The 21122-nt window shown below is 43.6% G+C and overlaps 1 protein-coding gene across 2 annotated transcripts in view; it reads left to right on the forward strand.

Moving 5' to 3' along the window:
• nuak1b (NUAK family, SNF1-like kinase, 1b) overlaps positions 1 to 21122 on the forward strand; it is an 88203-nt gene that overhangs the window by 45147 nt on the left and 21934 nt on the right. For both annotated transcript variants that reach the window (XM_043713269.2, XM_087999744.1), the window contains exon 3: positions 3842 to 3993. In XM_043713269.2, the coding sequence (XP_043569204.2) occupies positions 3842 to 3993 (152 nt within the window). The remainder of the gene's footprint in view (positions 1 to 3841; positions 3994 to 21122) is intronic.

The raw sequence follows: 21122 nt of genomic DNA on the forward strand, positions 1-21122 counted from the left end.
TTTTATGATTCTATAAGCTGAACCTAATCCTTATCTTAACTATAATCCTAATCTAACCTACCATTATCATGACACAAATCTATTCTAACTCAGGGGGAGGAAAGGCAACAGACAGATAGTGCAGAGATCCCCTGTGGACATTCCCCTCAGCAATAAGTATATTGTTTTGGATACTGCTGGGGGGGATGACCCACCAGAGAAAAACCATAGTTGTCAGTTCTCTGGCACTGAGCCTGACACTGTGGCAAAGAAGGGATGGGGCCAGAATAGAAAAGCGCTAGTGATAGGAGACTCAATTGTTAGGAAAATTGACAGGAGATTTTGTGGTCAGGATCGGGATTCCCGGAAGGTTTGTTGCTCCCTCGTGCCAGGGTCCGGGACGTCTCTGATCGGGTGTATAAGATTCTGAAAGGGGAGGGCGAACAGCCAGAAATCGTGTTAATACTGGCACCAATGATATAGCCTGGAAAAGGATCGAGGATATAAAAAGTGATTTCATGGAGTTAGGGTGGAAGCTGCAGAGCAGGACGAACAGAGTAATGTTCTCCGGTTTACTACCGGCGCCACGAGATAGGCGAGGAACAGGAAGCGGGCGCAGCTGGTATAGGAGGGAGGGCTTCAGATATGTAGATAATTGGGATGCCTTCTGGGAAGGTGGGACCTGTACAAGAAGGACTGGTTGCACCTGAACTGGAAAGGGACCAATGTCCTGGGTGGAAGGTTTGCACGAGTTGTTCAGGAGGGTTTAAACTGGTGGTGGGGGGGGGTGGGAACCTGAGCTATGTATCGCTGGTGAGAGTTTATGGAGATGAGGCAATAACAAGAGGTAGCGCAGCCAGTGGGAAGGAATTTCCTGGGAAAGAACCAAGGGATCGGTTAAAGTGTGTTTGCTTTAATGCAAGGAGTATCAGGAATAAAAGTGATGAGCTTAGAGCATGGATCAGTACCTGGTGCTATGATGTTGTGGCCATAACAGAGACGTGGGTTTCTCAGGGGCAGGAATGGTTGCTAGACATTCCAAGGTTTAGAGCATTTAAAAAGAATAGGAGGGGGGAAAAAAGAGGAGGGGGTGTAGCACTGCTAATCAGAGAGGGTATCACAGCTACAGAAGTTACCATTGTCGAGGAGGGTCTGCCTACTGAGTCAGTATGAGTGGAAATTAGGAACAGTAAGGGAGCAGTTACCTCGTTAGGGGTTTACTACAGGCCCCCCAATAGCAGCAGGGAGATTGAAGAAAGCGTAGGTCAGCAGATTTTGGAAAAGTGTGAATGTAGTAGGGTTATTGTAATGGGTGACTTTAACTTTCCCAATATTGATTGGAACATCCTTCAAACAGATGGTTTGGAAGGAGCTGTTTTTGTAAGGGTGTTCAGGAGGGTTTCCTAACTCAGTACGTTGACAGGCTGATGAGGGGAGAGGCCATTTTGGATTTGGTGCTTGGCAGTGAGCCGGGGCAGGTGTCAGATCTTGCAGTGGGAGAGCATTTTGGTGATAGTGACCATAACTGCCTCACATTCTACATAGCTATGGGGAATGAGAGAAGCAGGCACAATGGGAGGATATTTAATTGGGGAAAAGGAAACTATGATACTATCAGACGTGCGTTGGGAAGCATGGACTGGGAGCAATTGTTCCATGGTAAAGGCAGTATAGACATGTGGAGACTGTTTAAGGAACAGTTGTTGTGAGTGATGAACAAATATGTCCCTCTGAGACAGGCAAGAAGGGATAAGATAAAGGAACCTTGGATGGCAAGAGAGGAGGAGCTTCTCGTCAAAAGAGAGAAGGCAGCTTACGTAAGGTTGAGGAAGCTAGGGTCTTGCTCAGCTCTAGAGGATTACAGGCAGGCGAGGAAGGAGCTCAAAAATGGTCTGGGGAGAGCCAGGAAGGGGCATGAAAAAGGCTTGGCAGGAAGGATTAGGGAGAATCCAAAGGCATTTACATGTATGTGAGGAATAAGAGAATGATCAAAGAAAGAGTAGGGCTGCTCAGGTAGGCTGATCAGTCTGAGGAGGTAGGGGAAGCCCCTAAATGAGTTTTTTGCTTCTGTCTTTACTAGAGAAAAGGACCTTGTAGTGAATGAAACCATTGAGGAGCAGGTGTGCATGCTGGAACAGATAGAGATTGAGGAAGCTGATGTGCTGAAAAGTTTGACAAACATTAAGATTGACAAGTCGCCAGGGCTAGACCAGATTTGTCCTCGGCTGCTTTGGGAAGCGAGAAATGTGATTGCTTCGCTGCTTGCGAAGATCTTTGCATCCTCGCTCTCCACCTGAGGACTGGAGGGAGGCAAATGTAATTCCTCTCTTCAAGAAAGGAAATCGGGAAATAGGTAATTACAGACCAGTAAGTCTCACGTCTGTCGTCTACAAGGTATTAGAAAGGATTCTGAGGGATAGGAATTATGACCATCTTGAAGAGCATGGCTTGATTAAAAGCTTTGTGAGGGGCAGCACGGCTTTGTGAGGGGCAGGTCATGCCTCACAAATCTTATTGAGTTCTTTGAGGATGTTACTAGACAAATTGATGAAGGTCGAGCGGTGGATGTGGTGTATATGGACTTCAGTAAGGCATTTGATAAGGTTCCCCATTGTAGGCTCGTTCAGAAGGTCAGGAGGAATGGGATACAGGGAAATTTAGCTGTGTGGATACAGAATTGGCTGGTCGACAGAAGACAGCGAGTGGTAGTGGAAGGAAAATATTCTGCCTGGAAGTCAGCATTGAGTGGTGTTCCACAGGGCTCTGTTCTTGCGTCTCGACTCTTTGTAATTTTTATTAATGACTTGGATGAGGAGATTGAAGGATGGATTAGCAAGTTTACAGACGACACAAAGGTTGGAGGTGTCGTTGACAGTACAGAGGGCTGTTGTAGGCTGCAGCGTGACATTAACAGGATGCAGAGATGGCCTGAGAGGTGGCAGATGAAGTTCAACCTGGATAAATGCGTTTTGATGCATTTTGGAAGGTTGAATTTGAAAGCTGAGTACAGGATTAAAGACAGGATTCTTGGCAGTGTGGAGGAATAGTGGGATCTTGATGTACAGGTACATAGATCCCTTAAAATGGCCACCCAAGTGGACAGGGTTGTTAAGAAAGCATATGGTGTTTTGGCTTTCATTAACAGGGGGATTGAGTTTAAGAGCCATGAGATCTTGTTGCAGCTCTATAAAACTTTGGTTAGACTGCACTTGGAATACTGTGTCCAGTTCTGGTCGCCCTATTATAGGAAAAATGTGGATGCTTTGGAGAGAATTCAGAGGAGGTTTACCAGGGTGCTGCCTGGAATGGAGGGCTTATCTTATGAAGAGAGGTTGACTGAGCTCGGACCTTTTTCATTGGAAAAAGGAAGGAAGAGAGGGGACCTAATTGAGGTGTACAAGATAATGAGAGGCATAGATAGAGTTGATAGCCAGAGACTTTTTCCCAGGGCAGAAATTGTTAACATGAGGGGTCATAGTTTTAAGCTGTTTGGCGGAAAGTATAGAGGAGATGTCAGAGGTGGGTTCTTTACGCAGAGAGTTGTGAGAGCATGGAATGCGTTGCCAGCAGCAGGTGTGGAAGCGAGGTCATTGGGGATATTTAAGAGACTGCTGGACATGCATATGGTCACAGAAATTTGAGCGTTTGTACATTAGGTTTACCTTACATGAGGATCAATGGTTGACACAACATCGTGGGTTGAAGGGCCTGTTCTGTGCTGTGCTGTTCTATGTTCTAACTCCTTGTGTCAGACATATCGCCATCAGCATTTGACTCAATATTGCATTTTTTTAAAAAATGTGTTTGTCTGAAATTGAATCATTTTTGGAGGGAGTAAACCTTGTTCTGATTGTTTCAACAGTTTTCGAGAACAAGGATAAAATGGTGATAGTGATGGAATGTGCAAGCAAAGGCGAGTTATATGACTACATCAGTGAGAGGCACAAGTTAAGTGAGAGGGAGACCAGAATGTTCTTCAGACAGATCGTGGATGCCATTCACTACTGTCATAAGGTAAGAACACCAGCAGATTATAGATGTTTTCATGAAGGCAGTAATAATAAGAGAAATCCATATATCGAACTTTGCTCTTTAACCTATTTCATTAACAAAAGTCTTATTGATCTCAGTTTTAAAATTAACAATTGAATCAGGATCAATTGCTATTTGTGAAATGAGTTTTAAACTCCTATCACCCATTGTGTAGAGAAAGCTTTGTTGCTTCAAATAAGGTTCCAGTCAAATGTTTAAATGCTGTCCAGCATTTATTGCCTGTCCCTAGTTGCTTCCTGAGAAGGTGGTGGTGAGCTGCCGCCTTGAACCACTGCAGACCATGTGCTGTAGGTAAACCCACAATGCACTTCAGGAGGGAGTTCTAGGATTTTGACCCACCACACTGAAGGAACAGTGATATATTTCCAATGGTGAGTGGCATGGAGAGGAATTTGCTGGTGAAGGTGTTCCCATTTATTCCTTCTAAATGGCAGGAGTTGTGGGTTTGGAAGGTGCTGTCCAGAGATCTTTGGTGAATTTCTGCATGTTGTAGATAATACATACTACTGCTATTGAGAATTGATGGTGGAGGGAGTGGGTGTTTGTGAATGTGGTGCTAGTCAAGCGGGCTGCTTTGTCCTGGACCTCATGAGTGTTATTGGAGCTGCATTCATCCAGGCAAGGAGGGAGTGTTCTGTTAACACTCCTGATTTGTGTCTTGTAGGTGGTGGGGAGTCAAGAAGTCAGTTTCTTGCTATCAGTATTCCTAGCCTCTGACCTTCTGTTATAGCCAGCTTCTCAGCAATTTCGGTCCACCTCAGTGATGCAGTTTCCCTCACAGTGATGCCAGTCTCCCTCACCATGATTGTAGTCCACTTCACAGTAATCCCAATTGCTTCAGAGTGATCCCTGTCTTCTATTCTGTTAGCCCAGTTTGCTTCACAGTATTCCGGACCTGCTTCCCAAATGCTGGCGCTTCATACTTTCTCATAACACACTCTGTTTGGACTTACAAGAATGGTAGGTCTCTTGTTGGAGAACTATTGAGATCATTCTGATTTGTGGATCATTTTTACACTGGAGAATTCTTCCTTTCTTGGACATCCATTGCAGAGGGTTCGGATCTTGTAAATGTTGATCCGTTACCTTATCTAGAAGACCCTTAATTTCCTGAATTTTCTTTCTGGAAGACAACAGCTCTATTGGAATACATACTTTGTTTCTTGGAGTAGCCTGGATTTCTAAATTAGGCAGTTACTCTCTCATTTGAGATTTCCAAGACGAGGAATACTGCAGCAAGTAAGTAACCTCCTGACTCCCCAAAACCTGATCGCCAGCCACAAGGCATAAGTCAGGAGTGTGATGGAATACTCTCACTTACCTGGTTGGATGCAGCTCCAATGACACTCAAGAAGCTTCACACCATCCAGGACAAACCAAGCAGCTTGGTTTGCACCACATCATCAGACTTCCATCACCAATGCTCAGCAGCAGCAGTGTGTATCACCTACAAGATGTACTCCTCCACCACTCAGAACATTTCCTGCTCAGTCATCTCCCTATTCCTGCATGGCAGCTTTCCATGCAATCACAGGAGGTGTAATACTTGCCCATTCCTCTGCTTCACTGCCAATACCCCAAACACTCCCTCCAGGTGAAGCTTCTTTTTCAGTCTCATCTACTATACCCACTACTTACACTGTGGTCCCCATTACATTGGCAAGGCCCATCGCAGACTGGGTGATAGCTTTGCAGAACCCTTGCTCCGTCCGTGTCAATGATCATCTTGCTGTCATGCTAACATTACTGTCCTGGGCCTGCTGCAATGTTCCGATGAAGCACAACACAAACTCAAGGAACAACACCTCATTTTCCACATAGGCACCTTAAGCCTCAAGGTTTCAACGTTGAATTCATCATCTTTTGAGAATGACTTCTGTGCCCATTCAATTACAGCTCCCCTCCCTTATCCCATCCCACCCAACCCTATTCCCAAACCCCTCCCCCCCCCCTTTCATCTTCAGTCCTGTCTTGTTAGCTTTGCTCTCAGCAAATTGGGCCCATTCTCTCCTTTTCCCAACTATCACTTACACTCATTTAACATCTGTATCACTCCTTACTCAGTTTTCGCATTCTCCTTTGCACTGGACTCCATGCCATCTGTTCCACTTACTCCTCCACAATCTGTCAAAAATACATAGCACACCATTTTCTGCTCCTTACATTTCTGAAGAAGAGTCGTATCAGTCTTGAATATTAACTCTGTCTCTCCACAGATGCTGTCAGACCTGCTGAGTTTCTCCAGAACTTTCAGTTCTTATTTCAGATTTCCAGCATCTGCAACTTTTCCCTCTTATTTACAGATATTCAAACCTCAATGAAGTGTCCACGTGGCCATACACTGTTCCTTTTTATGTTCAATTGATGAGCATCTTAAGTTAGTGTCTCTTCATGGAATCATTAAACATAGTGCTAACATAGCACACTTACTCGTTAATGTGTGTTCCTTGAACTCCTGTATTCACCAGCCTTGTCAAATGTCTTCCTCTATTACACACAAAAGCCTTTTATTTCTGGAAGTTTTCTCTTACTGACTTCTACTGCCACTCAGGACTTCTTTCATTCTTCTCTGTCTGTTATGGAGACTGCTAAGCTGTATTGCTGAAGGCACAGGCCTTTTCTCTCTGAATGATTTGCCTTTCATTGTAAGAAATACCTGTCCACTCATTGACCACTTGAATAGTTCTATCTGCTGTCTTTCTGAAATGTTCTGTCTCTGTGTCACAAGATTGTTACGCAATAGACTAATATTTTCTCTCTACTCTGTTTTCTAAAGCAACTGAAATTCAGTTATTTAAACACATGTAAGCAAATATCCAACCGTACCCCAATACTACATTCAGAATTCAAAGACAAAGTAAAATTATGACTGTCCTTCTTAGAATTACCACTCAAACTTAAAAGGTATACATGGTTCTATCACTTTAGAACCCAAGTTTTCAAATAATAGAACATAGAACAGAGAAAAATACAGCGCAGTACAGGCCCTTTGGCCCTCGATGTTGCGCCGATCCAAGCCCACCTAACCTACACTAGCCCACTATCCTCCATATGCTTATCCAATGCCTGTTTAAATGCCCATAAAGAGGGAGAGTCAACCACTGCTACTGGCAGGGCATTCCATGAACTCACGCCTCACTGAGTGAAGAATCTATCCCTAACATCTGTCCCAGACCTACCACCCCTTACTTTAAAGCTATGCCCCCTCGTAATAGCTGACTCCATACATGGAAAAAGGTTCTCATGGTCAACCCTATCTAAACCCCTAATCATCTTGTACACCTTCTTTTCTCCAATGAAAACAGCCCCAAGTGCCTCAGCCTTTCCTCATACGATCTTCCTACTATACCAGGCAACATCCTGGTAAACCTCCTCTGCACCCGTTCCAGTGCCTCCACATCCTTCCTATAGTATGGCGACCAAAACTGCACACAATATTCCAGATGCGGCCGCACCAGAGTCTTATACAACTGCAACATGACCTCAGGACTCTGGAACTCAATTCCTCTACCAATAAAAGCCAGTACGCCATATGCCTTCTTCACCGCACTATTTACTTGGGTGGCAACTTTCAGAGATCTGTGTACATGGACACCAAGATCCCTCTGCTCATCCACACTACCAAGTATCCGACCATTAGCCCAGTACCCCATCTTTTTGTTACTCTTACCAAAGTGAATCACCTCACACTTACCTACATTGAACTCCATTTGCCACCTTTCTGCCCAGCTCTGCAACTTATCTATATCCTGCTGTAACCTGACACATCCTTCCTCACTGTCAACAACTCCACCGACTTTCGTATCATCCGCAAACTTGCTCACCCAACCTTCTAGCCCCTCCTCCAGGTCATTTATGAAAATGACAAACAGCAATGGTCCCAAAACAGATCCTTGCGGAACACCGCTAGTAACGGCACTCCAAGATGAACCTTTACCATCAACTACTACCCTCTGTCTTCTTCCAGCCAGCCAATTCCTAATCCAAACCTCCAACTCACCCTCAATGCCATACCTCCGTATTTTTTGGAGTAGCCTACCATGGGGAACCTTATCAAACGCCTTACTAAAATCCATATACACCACATCTACCGCTTTACCCTCGTCTACCTCCTTAGTCATCTTCTCAAAGAATTCAATAAGGTTTGTGAGGCACGACCTGCCATTCACAAAACCATGCTGACTATCCTTGATCACATTATTCCTATCCAGATGTTCATAAATCCTATCCCTTACAATTCTCTCTAAGACTTTACCCACAACAGAAGTGAGACTCACCGGCCTATAGTTACTAGGGTTATCCCTACTCCCCTTCTTGAACAAGGGAACCACATTTGCTATCCTCCAGTCTTCTGGCACTACTCCTGTAGACAACGAGGACATAAAAATCAAGGCCAATGGCTCTGCAATCTCCTCCCTTGCTTCCCAGAGAATCCTAGGATAAATGCCATCAGGCCCAGGGGACTTATCTATTTTCACCCTTTCCAGAATTTCCAACACCTCTTCCCTACATACCTCAAAGCCATCCATTCTAATTAATTGTGACTCAGTATTCACATCAGCAACTCCTCAGCATTCACTCCTGTTCCTGAGTGAATACTGACGAAAAGTATTCATTCAGTGCCTCCCCAATCTCTTCAGCGTCCACACGCAACTTACCACTACTATCCTTGACTGGACCTATTCCTACCCTAGTCATTCTTTTATTCCTGACATACCTATAGAAAGCCTTTGGGTTTTCCCTAATCCTACCAACTTTTCATGTCCCCTCCTTGCTGCTCTTAGCTCTCTCTTCAGATCCTTCCTGGCTAACTTATAACTCTCAATCGCCCTAATTGAACCTTCACGCCTCATCTTTACATAGGCCGCCCTCTTCCCTTTAACAAGGGATTCCAATTCCTTATTAAACCACGGCTCCCTCACACGACCCTTTCCTCCCTGCCTGATAGGTACATACTTATCAAGGACACTCAATAACTCTTGAACAAGCTCCACATATCAATTGTGCTCTTCCCTTGAAGCCTACTTTTCCAAGCCACGCATCCTAAGTCGTCACCGCATCATAATTTCCCTGCCCCCAGCTATAACTCTTGCCCTGCAGTGCACACTTATCCCTCTCCATCACTAGAGTAAAAGTCACCGAATTGTGGTCACTGTCCCCAAAGTGCTCATCTACCTCCAATTCTAACACCTGGCCTGGTTCGTTACCCAGAACCAAATCCAGTATGGCCTCACTTCTTGTTGGCCTGTCTACATATTGTGTCAGGAAACCCTCCTGCACACATTGGACAAACACCGTCCCATCTAACGAACCCAAGCTATAGCTTTCCCAGTTAATATCTGGAAAGTTAAAGTCCCCCATAACAACCACCCTATTACTTTCACTCTTCTCCTGAATCATCCTCACAATCCTTTCTTCTACGTCTCTAGGAATATTAGGAGGCCTGTAGAAAACTCCTAACAGGGTGACCTCACCTTTCCTATTCCTAACCTCAGCCCAAACTACCTCAGATGGCGAGTCTTCATCCATTGTCCTTTCCACTGCTTTAATACTATCTTTGACAAGCAATGCCACACCTCCCCTTCTTTTATCCCCACCTCTGACCCTACTAAAACATTTAAACCCTGGAACCTGCAACAGCCAATCCTGTCCCTGTTCTACCCATGTCTCCGTAATAGCCACAACATCGAAGTCCCAGGTACCAACCCACACTGCAAGTTCACCTACCTTATTTCGTATACTTCTTGCATTAAAGTATACACACTTCAACCCACTTTCCTGTTTACAGGCACCCTCCATTGAGATTGATGCCATGTTCCTAACCTCCCTACACTCCAGGTCCTGCACCCTAAAGCTACAGTCTAGGTTCCCATGCCCCTGCAGAGTTAGTTTAAACCCCCCCCAAGAGCACTAGCAAACCTCCCCCCAAGGATACTGGTGCACCTCAGGTTCAGGTGTAGACCATCCTGTTTATAGAGGTCCCACCTTCCCCAGAAAGAACCCCAGTTATCCAGATACCGGAATCCCTCCCTCCCCTCCTGCACCATCCCTGTAGCCACGCATTTAACTGTTCTCTCTCCCTATTCCTCAACTCTCTATCACGTGGCACGGGTAACAAACCAGAGACAACAACTCTGTTTGTTCTAACTCTGAGCTTCCAACCTAATAATTACATAACCTTCAGTATTATGTCACAGTTGTGTTCATAGAGTCATAGAGATGTACAGCATGGAACCAGATCCTTTGGTCCAACTTGTCCATGCCAACCAGATATCCTAACCCAATCTAGTCCCACCTGCCAGCACCCAGCCCATATCCCTCCAAACCCTTCCTATTCATAAACCCATCCAGATGCCTTTTAAATGTTGCAATTGTACCAGTCTCCACCACATCCTCTGGCAGCTCATTCCATTCATGTACCACTCTCTGTGTGAAAAGGTTGCCCCTTAGGTCTCTTTTATATCTTTCCCCTCTCACCCTAACCTATGCCCTCTCGTTCTGGACTCCCCCACCCCAGAGAAGAGACTTTGTCTATTTATCCTATCCATGCCCCTCATGATTTTCTAAACCTCTATAAGGTCACCCCTCAGCATCTGATGCTCCAGGGAAAACAGCTCCAGCCTATTCAATGTCTCCCTATAGCTCAAATCCTCCAACCCTGGCAACATCATTGTAAGTCTTTCCTGAACTCTTTCAAGTTTCACAACATCTTTCCGATAGGAAAGAGACCAGGATTGCACGCAATATTCCCACAGTGACCTAACCAATGTCCTGTACAGCCGCAACATGACCTCTCAACTCTTGTACTTAATACTCTGATCAATAAATGAAAGAATACCAAACGTCGTCTTCACTATCCTATCCACCTGCAATTCTACTTTCAAGGAGCTATGAACCTTCACTCCAAGGTCTGGAAGAAAGCTGCTTATTCAGCACTATTTCTGTCACTTGTATTGATGTGTCTAATTTAAAAGACAGAGAATTGAACATTTCTTCTGCAACCTCGATCAAAATTTATTTCCTGTCCCTTCTACTGTTCATTGCAGCTGCACCTCATGGAGCCTAATCTCATTGGCGGCGATACTCGTTATGAGAGGTGAGTACTCACTTTACACTTTATTACTTAACTCTCAGGTCTCTGCATCATTTTTCACAAGTTATTCTCCTTCCTTCTGAGGCTTTCTAGCTTTACTTCCTGGAGCTTTTAGCTGCTCCATAGTGGAATCTTTCTCACGAAGGCTTCTGTATTTTCTAAGTGTGGCTCGCTTTTCTCTTTTTCTGGCCCACAGTATTGCCCCAGCACTTCTTACCAATATCTGAATGAGATTTTGCTTTCGAGTGCTGAGTTTGTCTTTTTTCTGTTTCCATGGCTGTAGTTGATTCTCTCTGTTGATAATCGTGCTTCACTAACTGTATTGTCTTGAAGCAGTAACCCTCTTAAAGTGGAAAATTCCCTCAGAACATAGGAATTAGGAGGAGGAATAGGCAATTCCTCCCTTTGAGCCCACTCCACCATTTAACTTGATCATGGGGAGTCTTACACTTTCCTGTGTGCTCCCCATTTCCCTTTATCCCACTTTTCATCATAAATGTATCTATTTCTGTCTTGAATCTGTTGGTTGATTCTATCTCCACTGCACTCTGGGAAATGAGTTCCACAGATTTGCAACCCTCTGAGAGAAGTAATTTCTCCTCATCTCAGTTTTGAACCGACCCTTCTCACTCTATATCAATGACCTCTTGTCTGAGACTTTCTCACAAAGGGATCATCAGTGCAACATCCACCTTATCAATCCCCTTTAGCATTTGACGTACCTCAATCAGATTCCCCTCATTATTTTGAACTCCAGCAAGTACAGTAAATTATTTAACTTCTCCTTGTACGTCATCCCTGGAATCAATCTGATGAACCTCCTCTGACCTGCCTCCAGTGCCTTCCTCAAGTCAGGAGACCAAAACTGGACACAATACTCCAGTTTCTCAATACTTGCTTGAATTTCTTTTTCTGGGTCTTCTAGTTTTCTCTGCCTTGTGGTGAGGATCAAATCTGCATTACAATACCTCAGTGACATTTTCCCAGATGATGACTACTTGCACCTTGGGGTATTTGCCATCTCTTGTGGAGCTAGGGAAGGGTTGTTTAAGGTAGTTCTGCATGCCCAATTCTCCTTTATCATGCTTTGTCTGAGGCCTGTCTAGATTCCTAGATGGTACACCACAGTGGAGTATTTACAGAAAAGGTACTGTCCTTGGGTAACAAGAGGTACATTGGATAATAACAATCAGGACAACTATATTTCGTAAGGCATAATTACTAGGACCTTATGGAACTGGTACAGAACTATCTGCTCAATCCAAATGCTAAAGTAGAACTCCTTGTTTCCGCCGACAGACAGTATGACGTGAATAAGATGGGTGGAGCCAATATATGAAAATTAACTCCTTAACTACCATTACCTTATACAAAGTCTCATATAAAATCCTTTGGAGAGAAGAGGACCCAGAGACATTTTTCAGCAGCTAATAGTGCAGGGGAGAGAGGGAGGAAGCTAGATAAAACAGTGAAGGAGAGGAGGAAAAGGTCAAAGAGTGGTGCCACAGGAACATTGTGAATTGATTAGTGGTTCAGCAGCTGCTATTAGGGATTGTGTTTCAACTTGAGTAGTTTTGAAAAACTTGAATTTCTAAACTAACACAAGGAAAAAGAGATTTTGTAAGAACAGGCAACAGAGCTAGTTTGTGAATAAGAGCAAATAATTTATTTTCTTTACTAATCTCCAGTTTTTGTTATTAGTACGTGAGTAAGATTAGATTAGATTAGATTCCCTACAATATGGAAACAGGCCATTTATCCCAATAAGTCCACACCAACCCTCTGAAGAGTAACCCACCCAGACCCATTCCCCTACCATATACTGTATTTACCCCTGACTAATGCACCTAACACTATGGGCAGTTTAGCATGGCCAATTCACCTGACCTGCACATCTTTGGACTGCGGGAGGACACTGGAGCACCCGGAGGAAACCCACGCAGACAGAGGGAGAATGTGCAAACTCCACACAGACAGTTGCCTGAGGCGGAAATTGAACCCGGGCCCCTGGCGCTGTGAGGCAGCAGTGCTAACCACTGAGCTACTAAGATTAAAGTAGTTACAGTTACAGTAAAGTAACTTCACAGTGTGAATTGAGGTATGGCAGAATATCTCAGCCAAGTGGACTGCATTCCCTGTGGTATGTGGGGAGCTGTGGACACTTCTCATGACCTGGAAGAGCCTGTGTGCAGCATGTGTCAATAGCTGCACAAGCCTGAGAGCCAAGTTTCAGAGCCGATGCAGCAGCTGGAGTCAGTGAGATGCTTCCAGGAGACAGAGATCTGTGCACAAAGCAAGTCCATAGGGAGGTACTCTCACCACAGGCCAACAGGGAATGGGTGACCACCAGGCAGTCCAATAGAAACAACAGGCATTGTGGAAGTCTCCGGAGATTCTGCTCACTAACTGGTTTTCCATTCTGAATGTCAGTGTGCGCGATGATCTTTGGAGGAGTGCAGTAATATGCAGCTCATAGTTCTGTGAATGTCCCAGCTGTAGAGCAGGGCAGGAAAAAGACAGGAAGGCCAGTGCTGATAGGTGATTCTTCATTTCCTGAACAGACCGGCTTTTCTACAGATTCCAGTGTAACACCAGCATGTCACCAAATAGCTGCAGGACATTCTTGTGGAGGAGGACAAACAGTCTGAAGTTGTAGTACACGTTGGCATGCACAGCATACTGTAGGAAGTGGGATGTAGTCCTGCAATTAATGGGAAGATGGTGGTAACACTGGACTAGTAATCCAGAACCCCAGGCTAATGCTCTAGTGGCAGAGATGAAATTTTAATTCCACAAAAAAGCTAGAATAATGAGCTGGGTAAAGGAGTATCAGCGCTAGGACTCTTAGCTGTTCACAATATATTTTAATGATTTAGATGAGGGAACGAAATGTAAGATCTCCAGATTTACAGATGACACAAAGCTGGATGGTAGGGTGAACTGTGAGGTGGAAATACAGAAGCTTCAGTATGATTTAGACAGGCAGAATTGAAGATTCAAATTTTGAGTCCTGGTTGTTGTCAGAAGCAACAAATATATGTAGGTTTTCATTATCCACAGGGTAGCTTTTCAATTTAAAATAGCATAGCAAAATGGCTTCAAGTTGTGATATGATTTTGTGAACCTGTATTGCTGCTCTGCCGAATTAGCTGAAAAAGAAGATAAGGCAATCAATGGAGTTTTCATAATATGAATCATGACATATTAATTGACCACTCAAACGAACCTTGAACTGCTTGGCATGAGATGATCTACGTGAGACAAGAATCATTTCCCAGGAAATATCATTGAATTAACCTGCTGTCAATCATGTCACCATATTACAGTTGATTGGTCTTTTCTTGTAATTAAGGCTATACTGTTTCTTAAAAACATATAAAAAATGCTTATTGTTCAATTGTAATTGTGTAACTTCACCAAGGGACACAGACGTTTTAACCTATGTGTTGATGGACAAAACTGCACCAGACTGCCTTATTTTATTAAACTGGTAACCTTGCTTTATACAGACCGCATTCCTGTTGATTCTTTTGACCGATCATGAAACAGAGGGATCTAGATCTTCAGAGTGAACGAGCAAATGCATGGCAGATGCAATATAATGTGGATAATTGTGAGATTATCCACTTTGGGAGCAAAAACAGGAAGATAGATTATTATGTGAATGACTATAAATTAAGATGGGGAACATGCGATGAGATTTCTGTGGCTTTGTACATCAATCACTGAAGGTGAGCATCGTGGTACAGCAGGCAGTAAAGAAAGTTAATGGTATGTTTGCTTTCATAGCGAGAGGATTCAAGTAGAGGAATGAGGATATCTAGCTGCAATTATAGAGAGAAATGCTGAGGCCACATCAGAGACAGTATGTGTGTCTATGGTCTCCTTATCTGAGGAAAGATGTTCCTGCGATAAAGGGAGTACAGTGAAGGTTTACCATGCTGATTCCTGCGATGACAGCACTGATGTATGAGAAGAGATTGAATCACATGGGATTATATTTGCTGGAAGTACAGAGGAATCTCATAGGAACCTGTAAAATTCCAATAGGAACAGACAGGATAGATGCAGGAAGGTTGTTCCTGCTGATGGTGGAATCTAGAACCAGAGGCCACAGTTTAAGGATAGAAGTAGACCACTTAGGAGTGAAATGAGAAGAAATGTATTCACTCAGAGTGGTGAGCCTGTGGAATTCACTCCAAGTTAAGGCCAAAACATGTCTGATTTCAGGAAGGAGTTGGATACAGCAATTTGTGCTAAAGGTATCAGAAGAATTCTGGTCTCCATTCAATTGGAAGGATATTGTGAAACTTGAAAGGGTTCAGAAAAGATTTACAAGGATGTTGCGAAGGTTGGAGGTTTGAGCTATAGGGAGAGGCTGAATAGGCTGGGGCTGTTTTCCCTGGAGCATCAGACGCTGAGGGGTGACCTTAGGGACCCAAGGGGCAACTTTATCATGCAGAGGGTGATATGTGTATGGAATGAGCTGCCAGAAGAAGTAGTAGAGACTGGTACAATTACAACATTTAAAAGGCATCTAAATGTATTTTAAGAATAGGAAGGGTTTAGAGGGATATGGGCCAAATACTGGCAAATGGGACTAGATTAACTTAGGATAACTGGTCGGCATGGACAAGTGCCTGCTTCTCTTCTGTATGTTTTTATGACTCTACGACTATATGGAGAAAAATGCAGGAACAGGCTATTGAGTTGGATGATAATGAGTGGTGGAGCAGACCTGAAGGACCAAATGCCCTATTCTTGCTCCTATTTTCTATATTGCCAAAGAAGGATTATGAGAAAAGACTGGCAGCTACCATAAAATGATTTCTCAAAATCTTGTACAAACACATCAATAATTAAAAAAAATGGTAAAGGAGAAGTAGGGTCGAGTAAGCACTAAAAAGGGAGGCAGGGGTGTGGGTGTTGTGTTAAATGAATACTTTGCTTTAATGCAATGTATTCTATTTATACCAAAGAGAAATATACTACTCATGATGGATGAGGAAACTCTGTCACTAGAAAGGTTCAAAATTGATAAGGCAGAAGTTTGGGATAAACTATTAATGCTTAAAGTTGACAACACCAGGACTGGATGAGATACATCCAAGTATTTGAAGGAAGTGAGGGTGCGAATTGTATGGGCTCTGGCCCCAGTACTCTTTGGACTTGGAGGAAAATTGCAAACATTATATCCTTTTTCAAACAAGGTTGGCTCAGCAACTACGTGCCAGTCAATTTAACTTTAGCTTTGGGGAAACGGCTAGAAGCATTTATTCAGGATAGAATCAATTGTCATGTGGAAAATTGTGGATTGATTCCCAGGTGTGGTTTTTTTTGTTAAGGAAAGGCTGAATGGGGGTAACACTATTGATGTGGTTTATATGGATTTCCAGAAGGTATTTGATGCAGTGCTACACACAAGCTTGAGGAAAGTTATAGGTCATGGAATAAAATGGAGAATAGCAATGTGGATACAAAATTGGCTGAGGATAGGAAACAAAGCTTAATGATCGAAGGAAATTTGTTTGGGCTGGAAGAAGAGTTGTAGTGCGCTCCCCCAGGGGTCAGTGTTGGGACCCTCTCTTTTTTGTGATGTGTGTAAATGATTCAGTTCTTGGTATGAAAGCCACAACTTCAATGCGATGACATAAAACTTGTAGGAATAGTAAATTGTGAAGAGGACAGTGTGGAACTCTGAAAGGACAATGACTAAGTTGGTGGGAGGGTTGGGTAAGTGGCAGATGAAGTTCAATGCAGCCAATAGAGGTGATAGACCTTGGTATAAAGAGTACGATGAGACAAAATAAAAGAACATGTATTATTTTTAAGGTTGTGCAGGAATAGAGACCTGGGTGAATATGTACATAAATCATTAAAGGTGGCAGGACAACCTAACCTTAGCCTTAACCCTATCACAGGTAGAGGCGCTTGGGCAACTTTCCACGTTGTTGGGTCGATGTTAGTGTTGCAATTGTACTGAAACAGTTTGACTGGAGCTACAGCAAGTTCTGAACACAGGTTTTCAGTACTACTGCAGGAATATTGTTAGGGCTCATAACCTTTGCAGTATCCAGTGCCTCCAACAGTTTTCGTGACTTCACATGGAGTGAATCAAATTAGCTGAAGACTGGTATCTATGATGCTGGAGACCACTGAAGAAGGCCAAGATAGATCATCCACTTGGCTGAAGATTGATCTTTTACATTGATGTGATGGGCTCTCCCATCATTGAGGATGGGGGTATTTGTGGAGCCTCCTCCTCCAGCATTTAATGGTCCACCACCATTCACAGCTGGATGTTGCAGAACTACAGATCTTAGATCTGACTTCTTGGTTTTAGGATCACTTGCTGCTTATGATTTTTGACATGCAAGTAGTCTTGTTTGGTAGCTTCACCAGGTTGACACTTCATCTTCAGGTATGCCTGTACTGGTCCTTGCATGCTCTCCTACACTCTATTGAACCAGCGTTGATTCCCTGGCTTGATGCAAATGGTGAAGTGGAGGATATGCCAAGCCATGAAGTTGCAGATTGTGTTGGAGTACAATTCTGCTGCTATTGATGGCCCACAGTGCCTCATAGATGTCCAGCCTTGAATTGCTAGATCTGTCTGTCCCGTTTAGAACGGTGATAGTGCCATATAACACAATGGAGGGTACTCTCAATGTGAAGGCTGGACTTTGTCTCCACAAAGACTGTGTGATGGTAACCTTTACCAATACTGTCATGCATACATCTGCAGCTGGCCAATTGGTAAGGATGAAGTCAAGTATGTTTTTCCTTGTTGGTTCCCTCACCACCTGCTGCAGACCCAGTCTAGCAGCTATGTCTTTTAGGACCCAACCAGCTTGATCAGTAATGCCACAGTTAAGTTACTGTTGGTGGTGGACATTGAAATCCCCCAATCAGAGTACATATGTGACCTTTCCACCCTCTGTGCTTTCTTCAAGTGTTGTTCAACATCGATGAGTTCTGATTCATTAGCCAAGTGAGTATGGGATGTAATAATCAGCAAGAGGTTTTCTTGCCCATGTTTAACCCAAAGCCATGAGACTTCAAGGTATCCAAGTCAATGTTGAGGACTCCCAGGGCAACTCCCTCCCAACTGAACACCACTGTGCTGCCATCTCTGATGATACTGTTGACTATTTGGTCAAGGACTACAAGTGAAAAATCAAATGAAAACAAGAGATCATCATTTCTGTACAAAAATCACTGGGAATATAAGCATAGTAGAGCATTGTCAATATATATAGAAATTCTAATTCATTTCCTGGGACATTAGAAATGGGAGAGTCCAAGTCATGTTTAATTATTGGGATAGAGGGTAAGACTAGGGGTTTATACTATTATTTGTAATTAAATATTCAGATGAGTATCAAAGTAATAAAACTAGTGACAATCAGAGTTCTGCTGTACAGAAATCGCGAAATGCGAAATATAATCGCCACAGCTCCACCACAAGTGTGGCAACTTTGCTTTGGCAATTTACATTGTACATATTTACATATTGATTAGGATGGAAAGTGGACATGGGAAATAAAGCTTTGTTGGCAGGAAGCACAGGCAGATATAAGATTTTAAATGAATAGGGTGTCCTTGCCCTTGGTTTACTTTTGATTTTGAAGATGACTGTGTTTTGTGTATGATGCATATGGCCCTGCCTTGTTTTCCACAGTGTGGGTGAACTGAGAGTGACCTGTCTGAATTTGTTGCCACTGCTAAGTCTTTCCACCTTGCCATTAGCAGCCTGTATTCTTTGCTGTTTGAAGGAGACAACATCACTGTTGTCTCCTTCAAACAGAGATCCCTTCCTTGTTGGTTCCTTCTAATGCACTTCTTCCTTGTCAGTGCTATCACATTTTTCCTGAGGTTTGCCTAGAAGGAGTCCTGAAGCTGTGAAATATGTGGATAGTTTTTCAGAAGTCAGCATTTTAGACTAATCCTTGGATCTTATTGAAGTGTTATTGTGTGCTGATATTAAACATCAAACAAAGTGTTCACATGATCATTAAGGGTCCACAACACATTTCACTACACATGTGCTAAGTACATCAACTCAAAGGTTTGAAGTTATGACCAGGAATACATGGAAACTTACCTTAATGTTCCAAAGACACATTGTAACACTACACTGTAATCTCTCAATACTGTCACACTTCCACACACAAAGAGTGACAGATCATAGAATCTCTACAGTGTGGAAGCAGGCCATTTGGCCCACTGAGTCCACACTAACCATCCAAGACCATCCCAGCTAGACCCACCCCCAACCTTATCGCTGTAAACCTGCATTCTTTTTAGATTAGATTACTTACAGGGTGGAAACAGGCCCTTCGGCCCAACAAGTCCACACTGACCCGCCGAAGCGCAACCCACCCATACCCCTACCCCTACATTTACCCCTTTAACCTAACAATTCACCTGACCCTGCACATCTTTGGACTGTGGGAGGAAACCGGAGCACCCGGAGGAAACCCACGCAGACACGGGGAGAACGTACAAACTCCACACAGTCAGTCGCCTGAGTCGGGAATTGAACCCGGGTCTCTGGCGCTGTGAGGCAGCAGTGCTAACCACTGTGCCACCGTGCCGCCCACTATTCTCACGGTTAATCAACTGAGTCTGCACATCCCTTGACACTACAGACAATTAAGCATGGCCAATCCACCCTAACCTGCACATCTTTGGACTATGGGAGGAAATCAAGGCATCCAGAGGAAACCCATGCAGACACGGGGAGAATGTCCAAACTCTGAGACTGGAATAGAGTCCCTAACCACTGAGCCACCATGCCATCCTCACATGTTTGGAACTCTCTTCCACAAATAGTGGTTGATGCTGGATCTGTTGCCAATTATAAATCTGAAATAGATAAATTGGTGTTGAGCAAAGGTATAGGCAAAAGACAGGTATTTGAAGGTAGGGAACAGATCGGCTATTAGCCATAATCTCATTGAATGGCAGAACAAGCTCAAGGCCTACTCCTGTTCCTATGTTCCAGGGAGTTTGCACTTTTGAAAAGAGTTGAGACTCCCCTTACTATTTAGAGTAAAAGAAGCCTGAAGATTAATTAAATCACAGTGTGTGAATCACTACCTACATTCCAATCTGTTTTCCGATTCTTTAGACTGAATAAGATTGTCCTGACAGAGTACTGTAAATTCAGTAGTTCACTCTGGTTTATCTGTTCAGCTCTCACATTGACCTGCTGGAAACGCAGCTTGACAAATCTAGCAGTAGCTCTGACTGACTGCAGACGCATTGGGCAGACTCTCACAGGGGCCTGAGCGACATGGGCTATGGCAAGACTTGTGCCAGAATCTGGCCAGTGGGGAAAGACCTATCTCAATGTTGGGAACTGCTTGCTGCATCTTTAAATATAAGTTGAGTGTTGAGAGAAGTTTCTCACCACACAGTGGCACGATTCCAATTAAGGAGAAATTAAAGACATATTAATTGTCTCATTGATATTCAGCTTACCAAATATGCCAAAAAAGTTGGATATTAAGAAATCTCGACATGGAAATCAGAGCAGGTATTTAGTGACTTCAGCTTGAAGTTTGTTCCAAATGTAACTATAGATCGGTGAGCCTGACATGGGTGGCGGGCAGGAATCCTAAGGGACAGGATGTACATGTATTTGGAAAGGCAAGGATTGATTAGGGGTAGTCAAAATGGCACTGAACATGGGAAATTGTGTCTCTCAAACCTGAATGAGTTTTCTGAAGAAGTAACAAAGACGATTGATGAGGGCAGAGCTGTGGACGTGATTTATTTGGACTTCAGTCAGGTGTTCAACAAGGTTCCCTGTGGGAGACTGGTTAGCAAGGTTAGATCTCATTGAATACAGGGAGAAATAGCCACTTGGATACAGAACTGGCTCAAAGGTGATGGTAGAGAGTTGCCATTCAGACTGGAGGTCTGAGACCAGTGGTGTGCCACAAGGATCAGTGCAGGGTCCACTGTTTTTCATCATTTATATAAATGATTT

Source organism: Chiloscyllium plagiosum, unplaced genomic scaffold, assembly GCF_037043375.1.
Source record: "Chiloscyllium plagiosum isolate Xiang-an unplaced genomic scaffold, Cpla_swu_hap1 HiC_scaffold_23, whole genome shotgun sequence".
In the NCBI taxonomy this organism is placed as follows: Eukaryota; Metazoa; Chordata; class Chondrichthyes; order Orectolobiformes; family Hemiscylliidae; genus Chiloscyllium; species Chiloscyllium plagiosum.